Source organism: Eptatretus burgeri, chromosome 3, assembly GCF_056783735.1.
Source record: "Eptatretus burgeri isolate ZD-2024b chromosome 3, Ebu_testis_v1, whole genome shotgun sequence".
NCBI classification, from domain to species: domain Eukaryota; kingdom Metazoa; phylum Chordata; class Myxini; order Myxiniformes; family Myxinidae; genus Eptatretus; species Eptatretus burgeri.
This window is the reverse complement of record NC_140963.1, coordinates 123033103-123045658: the sequence shown is the minus strand read 5'-3', so window position 1 is coordinate 123045658 and position 12556 is coordinate 123033103. Positions and strand designations below refer to the sequence as shown.

General features: G+C 42.3%; 1 protein-coding gene across 14 annotated transcripts in view; it reads right to left on the bottom strand.

The window, feature by feature from the left end:
• The window catches only part of LOC147030897 (tight junction protein 2-like), a 222419-nt gene that overhangs the window by 145043 nt on the left and 64820 nt on the right, over positions 1–12556 (bottom strand). For 9 of the 14 annotated variants that reach the window (XM_085875438.1, XM_085875440.1, XM_085875442.1 and 6 more), the window contains one exon: positions 9288–9390. In XM_085875438.1, coding sequence (XP_085731564.1) covers positions 9288–9390 — 103 coding nt within the window. Of the gene's footprint in view, positions 1–9287; positions 9391–11177; positions 11304–12556 lie in introns of those variants that run through there. The other 5 variants (XM_085875447.1, XM_085875449.1, XM_085875444.1 and 2 more) reach the window with 3 other exon arrangements.

Below are 12556 nucleotides of genomic sequence, written 5' to 3'. Positions count from 1 at the left end.
ACACCCAACCTGTCCACCAAGTTTCATCCGAATCCATAAACGACTTTTTGAGATAATTGTGTTATATATTGTTTCTCACCCTATCTCTCAATTGTGAAAGAATCACTGAAAAAAAAATTCAGTAGCGGATCCGGATTCGGATATTCACCAAATTTAGCTTTGCCGTCCTTGGCCGGTCACATACACAAAAAAATTCAGAACAATTGCTTGAAAACTTGAAAACTTGTTGAAAAAAAACAGACAGACAAATGCTACAGACCAACAAAATCGACTGACCAATGAAGATAGATGAGAAAAAATCTTCGATTTTGCAAGTAACAAACAGACCTTGAATATCCTCACTTTCAGTCTTGAGATAACTTTGGGATTTTAACAGGCCATATGCCGTACAGTGCACCATGTGGCCATTATTGTCCGTATTCTTTTCCTTCAATGGCCGCAATTATTCTCACCTTGTTGGAGGGTCGGTCGGGACAACGTGTCAGGCCCAACTCTATTTGGAACCGGCTGGCCAGGCCCGATGTTGAACTGGCAAGAAATTTGTAATTTATTCAGCTTGCCGGTGATAACTCCGCTACAAGTCACAAAAGGCATCAAGGGATAATTAATATCCACCATAAACCGGTGCTGGCAGATGGGCCTTCCGGCTTAACGTCTTACCAAAGGACAGTACACATATTGATGCGTCACCCTGCATGCAAAACATCAATATGACAGTTTGTGGTTGGATCGAGATTCAATCCCAGGCTGGAGGGAGATTTAACCCCCTGGAGGACCCATCTACCAGAACCACAACAACCGGTGCTGGCAGATGGGCCCTCCAGCTTAACGACCTCTCAGAGGACAGCACACACATTGATGCGTCGCCTTGCATTCAAAACATCAATATGACCGTTTGTGGCTGGATGGAGATTTAAACCCAGGCTAGACGACTTCGAGGACAATATGCATGACTCAAGTTATCCTGCGAGGCTCCTGACCATGACTATGTGCCTGTCAGGTTGACTAATGGTTTTTTGGTTTAATTTGAAGCTGTGTTCTGGAACTTCTGAAAGAAAAATAATCATGTATTAATTTCCACATTCCAAGAATGCACAAGTGAAGAAAAAGTGCAAATGAAAACACAGAAAGACTAGAATGGGCACTCGGTAGAGCGCATACCTTCGCCTCCGCTACTTTTTTGTTCTTGGCATGAGAGTGGGGGGAACAGAACGGTGAACATTTTGGTGTTGGTTTCATGCAAATCGGTTTTGATTTGACCGCGTTATGACAAAAACCGCATATTTTGAAAGGTCGTGACCCCACTGACCTTTGACCCCCAACCGCTAACAAGGGTAATGACGTAATTGTGTCATGTCGCACATCACAAGATTTGGCAATGAATTCTGAACATTTTGGCATCAGTTGCATGCCAATTAGATCAAAATTGACCGCGCTATGGTAAAAATACGAATTTGACCTTTCCGTGACCTTGACCGTGACCTTTGACCCGATCACTCCCAAAATCTAATCAAATGTTCCTTGGTTAATAACCCATCATCCCACCAAATTTCAAGCGATTTGGTTTAATACTTTGAGTTATGCGAATAACAAACAAACACACACACACACACATATTCACAAATATTCACAAATAAATAAATACACAGCGACCAATATATAACCTTTCGCAGAATGCGAAGGTAACAAATAGATTGAAAGTCTACAAATTGGCAGTGTGATGTAATTATTTTAATCCTAGCAAATTTGTTGAAAAAGAAGACAGAAAGGTGAGGGGTGAAGGTGGGGTGAGCAAAGTGAATGATATGTTGTATTTAATGAGTGAACACACACACACACACACACACACACACACACACACACACACACACACACACACACACACACACACACACACACACACACACACACACACACACACACACACACACACACACACATGTCATGTCAGAACAGCTGTACACACGACGACACACAAAGTTTGTAAAGTAACTTTGACATTCTAGCACATCTGCACAAACTTTGATATTCCAGTGCCAGAGAATTCGTGGGAACATGAACCAAAAGTAATCACTGAAAACATGGAAGTACCGCTCATGTATGATCTCATGATCCCATCGAGCGTGAACATCGAAAACAAAGCATTGCGACTAGATAGCATACTTAGGTACAAAAATAAAACGGAGAGAAGAAGACATTGCTAAATGAGGTGTAAATACCAGTGATTTTGGACTAAAAAAAATGCAGAAATCAAGAAAATGTCCAAATACCAAGACCTCAAAAATGCAGTGAAAAGAACCTGGAAACTGAAGAATGCCAAAGTTGTACCATTGATAGTTTGAGCTATGGGAATGATGACAAAGAACCTCACAGAGCTATTGACAACCATCCCTGGAATATTATTACAAACGAACTACAGTAGGAAGCTGTCCAGAGCTCATATCAGTGACAATCCTCAAAAGAGCCCTCGGCACAAAACTTTGAGAACAGAAAACTTCACACCTTGGTCCATGAATCGTGACCACCCTTAACGAAACGGAGGTGGATACTTCAAGACCTGAGAGAACTCCATTCTGAAACCCACATTTGGAGATACCAATCAATGACACACACACACACACACACGCACACACGCACACACACACGCACACACACACTGATACTTTAAGACCTGGGGAGGGAGAATTTAAAACCCACACTATCTTCCTGGCAAAGGTCTGCCTGCATGCATACTTGTACATGCAGCGACCTTTGCACCCCAATGGTCGGGTCACTCTGAATCTGATTCATGCATGCCAGTCCCCTCAATAGGGAGGGAAGGTTGGGGAGCGGGGGGAGAGTCAGAGAGAGGGGTCAGAGCGGGGTCAGAGAGAGGCAGTGGGGAGGGAATGGCAGAGGGTGAGAGAGGAAGAGGGGTTAAAGAGGCAGAGGGGTGAGAGAAGGGAGGGGGGAGGCAGAGGGGTGAGAGAAGGGAGTGGGGAGGGAGAGGGGTGAAAGAGGCAGAGGGGTGAGAGAGGCAGAGGGGTGAGGGAGAGGGGTGAGAGAGGCAGAGGGGTGAGAGAGGCAGAGGGGTGAGAAGGGAGAGTGGTAAGAGAGGGGAGGGGGGGGGAAGAGGGAGAGGAGTGAGGGATTTATGCAGAAGCGTGTCCTTTCATTGGTTGGTAAATAAATGGCCATAACTTGGGAAGCACTTGTCCAATTAATATCAAACCTTGACAAGGTACATACTCAGGGCCCCAGCAATATACCTGGCAAGTTTCAATTAGATCGGACCAGCGGTTGTCGAGAAACAGCGGTTACAGACACAGACACACACACACACACACACACACACACACACACACACACACACACACACACACACACACACACACACAGATTGCTGGAATTATAGATAGATGAGTGAGGAAAGTGGAAAAAAAACTATCGTTAAGAAATCGCTGTGGCCTGTGCCAAGTCAAGGCATGGTTGAGCAGGCCAAAAAACATGGTGGCTTCAGTCCCCAGTGAGGTTACCTTGGATACGCCTTAAGACCCCAAAGAGCAAGGTGGCCGCTCATTGCCAAATGAAGGATATAATTAAATAAGGCCGTTAATTATCTTCAAAATAAGTGTTTAATGAACCCAAACGTCCACTTTTCACTCTTGCACTTCCTTGGAGTTTTCTTAATACTGCTGCCAGGCTGCCAGGTTTCATCGTTTTGAGGTTATGGAGGAGACACACTGACACACACTGCCTTTTATTAGTGCAGATGGAATTATTTAAACAACCTCAACCCATCCTCCACCGACCACACCACTTCCCCCCCACAACCCCCCCCCCCCCAACCACCAACCCCATCTCTGTAAATTCATTTATTTCCTCTCAATTTCTACATTCCGTGTGTGTGTGTGTGTGTGTGTGTGTGTGTGTGTGTGTGTGTGTGTGTGTGTGTGTGTGTGTGTAACATATATGTCCCAAATCACAAACTTACCTGAACAGCAAAATACTTAGTGATGCTGTAATGTATGGCCAAATCGGAAAATAAATACAAATAGAGTTAACCAACGAGCCCCAGGACCCGTTATGCTGTTTGGATGTTAAGCTCAAGAAAGATGTTCAAGTAAGACTTCCCAAATGGTGTTAACTTGTTTTAAATTCTCTCTACACAGAGTGAGTTAAAGGCCCGGTCACACCTTGACGTTTTAGCCAGTGATGGCAACGTATTAAAATGTATGTAAAACGCTGGCTGACGTTGAACTTTTGATGTTTTTTTTTTAAGATTCGGACGTATTCATAACGAGTTGGTCGTATGCATAACATATTAGTAATGGACACAGAACGTTTCGTTGTGTTATAGATAACTTATACCAACGAATGCTGAACCTGTTGTGGGCCTACACAACCGATGCCCAACGATAGTCTAACTTAGGCATAGCGCGTTGCACGCATCGCCGACGATGTCGTGATGTAGCCTATTAAAAGGCTGACGCACAACGATTCGAATCATAACTGCCGTAGAAATGGAAGTGACAACATCGCGGTCACACCTTGGCGATCTTGCCAGCGTATGCCGACCTAAGAAAAATGTGTCTAAAACGTTGGGGGCACATCAAATACGGTATGAGTAAGTTTGGTATACGTGAGTACAACGCTAAAGTACGCTATCATACGTCGTAGTAAGTAGAGTACGTCAAGAAATTTTAAACATGTTCAAAATTTTACGACGTACTCGGCGCATGACACACGTTCCGCATGCGATGGGGATAAGTTTTACACACGATATGTGGACGCTTACACACGTCCACAAAGGCTAATTATAAGCTACTCATAAGTCGAAACACGTCACGGTAATGTCTTTTTTACGCGAAACTTATTTCTAACTTATGTTTGACGTGCTTTGAACCAATTCTTTACGTAGTCCCAACACACATCGACGTATGTAGACGTATTCCAATGACGTCTTCCGGTCGACAAAAAAAAAAAAAATGAATGTGTTTCTAACTTACAACTGCCATATAAAGACGTGTTCCCAGCGATTTTGGGAATTGGTATATAAAAATGCTGCTCATAAAAGGGGAACCCAACAGTGTTTTCGACTTCATTTTTGAGTTGATGTCCATGTCAGCAGTAACAGTATCAGTATCAGTATCAGTATCAGTATCAGTATCAGTATCAGTATCAGTATCAGTATTAGTATTAGTATTAGTTTGTTCATGTTGGCAGTAGTAGGTGAGTGTGAGGGGGAGGGTGTGGGTTATGATGGATCCTCCTTGCGTCCGCGTGTCCACGGGTAGGTTCATAGGCTGCCACTCAACGATTGAAATGGCTGCATCTCCACTATTGAAAGTAGACGCTTGCGCTCTTCAATTGGATTTTTTTTTACACTCAACGACTTTTAAACGGTACCACTCAGCTAGTTTCATTGTTTACAATGAACGATTTAAATTGCTGTCACTCGCCTTTGTTTTTTTTTTTTTTGTTTTTTTTGACGCTGGGGTTTGGAAATTTGAAGCGTTTTTTCTGAACGTGTTAAAACGCTCAAACTCGACTATTTTAAATAGACGCTGCCGATGGACAATTGGAATCATAGCCAAGCTAGACATCGAAGTGTGAACATCCTCGTCATGCCGAAGAAAAGTTTGAAGAATGCTGCAAATAAGTGTCCTGGCCGTGGACGCTGACGCAAGGACGATCCATTATACCGACGTCTTTCAGCCTATGAGTAACTTAAAAGTAACGTCTGTCGATGTGTGGCAACGATCGCGTAACGTGCCAACAACACGTTAATCATAGGTTAGAAATAAGTTTCGGGTACGCTAAACATTACCTCGGCGTGTCTCAACTTGTGATTAACTTACAAGTAGCATGTGTTGACGTCTGTCAACGATCGCAGACCGTGCATACAACTTGTGGCCAGCGTAGCGGAACGTGTGAGTCATACGCCGGCATACGTCGTGAAATTTCAAGCATGAAAAAATTTGAGGACAACCGAAAAGTACAACGTTTAAAGCCAACGTACAACGACGTATGGCAGTGTTTTTCAGCGTGCTCTCAATGTTATCAAAACTTTCCCATAACGTATTCAACGTGTGCCAGCGTTTTAGAAAAAAAATTCAAAAATCGGCATACGTTGGCTAAAACGTCAAGGTGTGACCGGGCCTTAATATTGATACAATAAACTGCACCACATACTGAGCATTATAAAACCTTTGTATCTCACTCTCAGAAGATCAAAAAGAGTATCAGCACATCATTTATTTAAGTTTGGGGAAATCTTTTTGAGAGAAACTATTTTTAAATGCAGGCTTAGTGTATTTTGATAATATCCAAATTTCACTTCATTTCCAACCTTTTAACAATGAAGTTTACACCGATGCTTCACTCAAGCTATGTCAAGAACCGTGTCCTGAATTGTCACCACTGGCAAAAAGTACTATTCTCACCCATCAACAGGAATGAGAAATTGAAGAGATTGACTGACTCATAACTGTATGTGGCAAAGTTGTTTCCTAATAAATCATGAGTCACACATTTTGCATAAGTGGGATGAGTCTCCATCCATCCATCAGGACCATACTCTGTGCACAGCATTGGTGCTGCCTAAGCAGTCTCCTTGGCTATTGGGCACAATCCTGGACAGGTCACCACTCTGACACAGGATACCAGCAAGCTGGTACTCATTTTGCCAACCTCAGCACTCAGCATGACAGGCAGTCAACCCCACCTGGTATTCATTCAACAGCCAAGTGGGATTTGAACTCAGGATGCTAAGATCCCAAGCCCACCACCTAACCATAAAGCCAACACCAGACATGGGGTGAGTGTTGTTGAGTGGGATAATCACTTGCCTCCTCATGTAAGGTCGAAGTATCCAACTTTCTCTGGGTGGTGCCACATGTGGGGAATTTCTGATTGTGTAGTCCCACTGACCAAAGAAAATTTAACCATCACTCTAGTTGGCCTACAAAGTCGGCCATACACTGGGCATCCTCCGTCGTCGTAAGTCATTCCTTGAAAAATCTGAACTACTCACAGCATGCAAGACCTTTGTCCAAGCTGTTAGACTGGCTCCCCTGCCTCACATCTTGCTCACCTTGACACCATGGAAACCAAGGCCTTCAACATCATTGGATACCCCACGATGAAGCTAAGTCTATGGTCAATCACTTCGCCATCACAGACAAGTAGGTGGTCTCTCTGTCTTCTACCGCCTCCTTTCTGTTCTTTCCGTGCTTTGCCCTCCACCCCGCCAGGTTTCTGCAGGACATACACGGTCCATCACCAATCACCTTTTGGTGAAACTCCCTAAGTCCGGGATCACTATTCAAGTCAACTCATTCGTTCCTCTTTTTTTCCCACCTGTGTAACCAACTTCCACATTCTCTTCAATCTCGTTCTTCCCTCCATGTCTAAGCCAGCTCTTCCTGTTCACTGCTATCTCAGATCGTCCACAATCCAAAACCATGAACTTTTCTACCCTCATTAACCCCACCCCAATCTTTCCTTCCAAATTTCCAGTTTTCCCTCCTGAGAGTTAGCTTCTGTATTCATCTTGTCCACTCCATGCATTCTCCCCTACCTTCTGTTCATCCCAACTTCCCTTATTTGTCCAAGTCTCCCACGATATTGGCCTTCAACTCTGCTGTTGGTGTCCCTCCCCCCCTCTCTCTAACGTGCATTCTGTTCCGTTATGTCCTGATCCGTTCAGTATGCGAGCTCTTCCCCGAGCCTTGACTACATACAAAAAGGTGCTCTATTGCATTTAATTCAGGACTCCTTGCTTGCTGGGGTAATCTTGTGATGGTACTGTTTCACAAGTGAGTTTCTGCATGAGAACAGTAATGTCTGGCATCGTTATCCATGAATTGTGAGAAGTGGGTGGTTTTCAAAATGTGAAACAACAACACGATGCAAGGTCAAGTTTACAACCATATGACAGGCAGCAGCATATCATAACTGATCCACCACCAAACGGAATTGACATCAAACCCGAGTTCCACCATCAATCGCATGCATGGAGAAATGGGCTCTCATCAGACCAATCAACCTTCCTCCAGGATGCGAGATTCCAGTGTTGCACAAAGCTAGTGCATGCCAATCTGACTGTTTCTGGTTCTGGGGTGAGAAGAGGACATCTTATTGGCCAACTGGCTTTGTAGCCTGCAGCACAGAACAGTTTCCAAACAGGTTTGGTGGATAACCATTGAGCGAAATTCCATTCATGCTGCAGCATTGTGCTCAGGGCATCTGACAAGCCTGATCAGAGCTGCATTTTCTCTGTTCAAGGTCAACTGGGGCTTCTCTTTAATATCAATGATTTGTTGATGTCTGCAGATGAATCTGCTGATAATGGTCCGATAGAAGCCAATTTGATGTCCAACTTCACTGTAGGACATCCAAACATTGCTTATCCCAATAATTTGCCGTTTTGGGGCTTCGTTAAGTCTTACGTATGCCATACCAACACAGTCCTTCAATAAAAGCACGCAATGATATCGTTACCTTCTCCAAATATTGACCAGATGAAAGTGTTTTTCAGGTTCATACCCCGACCATGCTGTGCGTACCACCTGGGCTTCGTGGAGAAATATCCAGCCGCTTGAGTACAAGGAGGATTCAATAGCGGCCGGTGGGTATACGGAGGTTTTAATAGCGGCTGGTGAAATGGCAGCTCGGTTTCAAAGGATTAAAATAAATTTTTAATTTAATTTAAAAAAATTCCAAAAATGGCTCTATTGTGTCAGAGTAAGTGATGGACAATGGTCAAATGATTTAATTATTATACAATACCAGGAACATTAATTGATGTAATTAAATATTACATTGAAAAAAAAGAGCATGATTAATGTGCTAGTTTGTATATTTTGAATTCTTTGGAAACAGATGTGCATGTTGATGGGGCAGCAAAACAACAGAGGAAAGCAGGTTCATAGACAACCATAACATCAAAGGGAAACATGAAGACAAAGACATCACACATGAGTGGATGAGTGACAGAAAGAGGTGAGGAGTGGGTGGCGGGGTGGGGGGGGCAGTGAGAGTAGAACAGAAAAGGGGTGAGTGTGGGAGAAGGCATGAGGTGAGTGTCAGAGAAGGCACAAGGTGGGTGTCAGAGAAGCCAGTCATTGGGAAACAGAATATGCAGAGTCATATTGTGTGCTGGTGTTACGATGACAGGTCACATGTCCCAAGTGTGTATGAATCCATGCACCGCAGGATGTGGATTCCTCAACAGGAAGTGTGTAAATCATTGATGTGAACCCAAGACAAAGTAATAACAAAACAAATCAAAATCCTTAACTCACCACTTCAGCAGTTTTTTCACTGCTCCTCAGCTCTTGTACAGCAGTTGAGTAATCCAGTTGATCCTTGAATTTGCCATTAACCATCACCACATGGTCATCTATCCTAGAGCATGACACACAGGTAAAAGTGAGACACATCAATGAGAGAAGGAAATGGTGCTTTGATGTCTGATACACTTCACTGCACCAACAAGCTGGTCAAATGTACGTCTAATTCTCATTGAATTGTCTATTCTGGCATTTATTCCCGACATAATAAATCCTGGTGTTCCACAGAAAGAGCATTCCGTCATATAATGGTGCACCATCCTTTTGTCAGAGCGGATGTAATGTCAGCTGTCCAGTCTGCGAGCACGTCCTGTTGGACACAAGGATATTGGAAACAGGGAGGCCATTGCAAATTACTTCCATGACCGAATTTGAAATGTGTGTCGACCTATCGGTGTGCGACATTATTAGTTCCTGATCATCACAGTTCCTCTATTGCTTCAGAATACGGTCAGCACTGCCGACAGAGGGGTTCTGTGTCTGGGACTGCATCATCACTTCAATCTCTTCATGCAAAGGCTGAATGCCCTCCATCAGTCATCACTGATTGATGGACATATGCCATGATCATCAACATTGAACGACCACATGTTGTCAATAATTGGTTTCAACATATGAACATTGTCTGTAACATAACAATCACTTGAGCTTCAAGTAATATATTAATTGAGATCAGTATTGATACTATTTACTCGGTCCATTTCATATTGACAAATGCTTGATTTATTTTATCCTATAATATTGAATAAGGCAATTCTATGTATGTACGCATGTACGTATGTATGTATGTATTTCTGAAAATCATAGAAAACAAGAAAAAGAGCAATCAGAGATTGCAGACCTTCACCAGGACTTGTTCTGTGTGGTGTATTTTGTGTAGTTTTGTGTGGTGTATTTTGTGTGGCGTTCATGTGATGGTGTGCTACGTAATTAATGATGCATAATTAGAACTGCCACTTTATAACTGCTGGCAATTATGAACATGTACCATGATGTCCCGCTTTGATGCAACCCTGCTTTGATTGGACACTTCACCCTGACCCATGATGTTTTATTTATTGTTTAATTGAATTTAGAATGGGATTAAAATAAATTCAATTCAAATCAAATGGAACACCAAATAGGTACAGTCCTGCATTGGAGTAATCAGAAGGAACCCAAACAAGAAGCAAAGATGAAGTCATCAGGAGGAACCTGAATAGGATTTGCATTTCAGCTGCTACTCCTCCACCCTCAAACACATCCAGGCACAGCCAAGTGAGCCTTATTCAAAAATAATAATAATAATTTTTAAAAAGGAACCCAGATCAAATAAAAAAATTAATAATTCTGGCTGCCAGAACATGCATCTAATCAAGTTGAAATTTAAAACATGTATTCCATATCACCACTAGATCATTATCGTGTAGTTTCAGGTTCCATGATTAAGCAGTTCCAGAGAATAAAATTGCCAAGTTTCAATTTTTTTCCTTGGTGCGGTTTCAGAGAAACAGAGGTCCAAAGTTTTCCCATTTTTCCAACATGGCTGCCACATCACGTGACCTACGATGTCATAATTATCATTAAAACATTCTGCATGAGTAGTCGCTCCTATGGTGAAAATTTTCTTTCAATCCGACAAGAGATTGCAGAGAAAAACACAAAAGTTCTTTGCGGACAAACAAACAGGCAGAGAGACAAACAAACAAGAAGAAGACATCGTGCAGAGCACGATACTTGCAAAATCCAGAAAACAAATTTGACCTCAAAAATAACTGGTGGTTGAATTCAATGACCAAATATGCAAATCCACTTCAAATTTCAAGTCAATCGGATGAAAATTGAGGATTTTAGAAATCACACCTCAGTTGCTGACGTTTGGTCTATGTTGACCTTTTGACCTTTTGATCTCACAAACAACAGGCTTCTTCCTTATGACAAACTCTACCATGAGGTGAAGTTTTGTGATGATCGGTTTAAAATTGTGACCTGTAGGTGATAAAAAGACAGACAGAAAAACAAAATCGACTGACCAATATTACTGAAAAATCTTTGATTTTGCAATTAATGAAAAATAACTCACAGAGTGTTCAGGAAAAAAATGATCAGGAAAATTTGGGAAGTACTGCCTTTTCATAGATGACATTTTGAGTTGCTATGAGGACATTAACCCGATGAACCTTGAACTCCTTGGACTTTCGGTTCCCCCGCCCTGGGCTCCCGGCCACTCAGGCCACTGAGAAAAAATCAGGTATATGGAGGTTTAAAGAGCGGCTGGTAAAACGGCCGCCAGGGTTCAAACGGTTAAGAATCAACAATTAACTGTCTGGCTTGGAATACCACCTGAAAGAACGGGGTACTCCATAATGCAACACTCTATACATAGTCACGTCGAGACTGGGCATCGTAGAACAGGTTGATTACACTTTCCCCGAGTCATTAAGGAGCTCGGTAATTCTCCTGAGACTTGCTCATTTTTGCAGAAGTTTTAAAACTCCAACTTCTTTATATCATTGCTAATTACACCTGGACACATGGATGTTTTTTAATTAGCCCTTCCCCCGCATAGCGGAAGACGGGAGTTTTTGCAATCGTGTATGTGTGTGTGTGTGTGTGTGTGTGTGCGTGTGTGCGTGCGTGCATGCATGCGTGCGTGCGTGCATGCGTACGTGCGTGCGTGTGTGTGTGCATGCGTGCGTGCGTGCGAAAACAATTTTTTTTTTCCATTGAAGGATTTGCTTTCGTCAGCTTTCAGAATTAAGCTTTCGTCAACAAATTTTCAATGAAGCTTTTTTCTGAAAATATGGAGAAGACAAATTAATAATTTTGTTGAAATCATTTTCATTATTATTATTGTTATTGTTGATTTTTATGATTATTATTGTTCGACCCCTCTTTGGTCTACTTTTTTTTGATCATATTTTTCAAACTTTTTTTTTTCTCAGCAACCACTTGTCCGACTAACATAAAATTTTCAGGGTAGGAGCGAACCCACCCCCCCCACACCTATGGAGAATATTTCAATTATAATTGTGACATCATAGGGCACGTGATATGGCAGCCATCTTGGATTATTTAAAAAAAGTAAAACATTATATCTCTGAAACCAATTATCAGAAAAATTTGAAACGACACATCTCATTGTATTCCCAATGGGGAATAGAGAATTGTAAGGATGATGTCATCTGTGAAATGGTAGACCAGTCATAAATGTTTTAATCGATATCCTTGTTTACCATTGA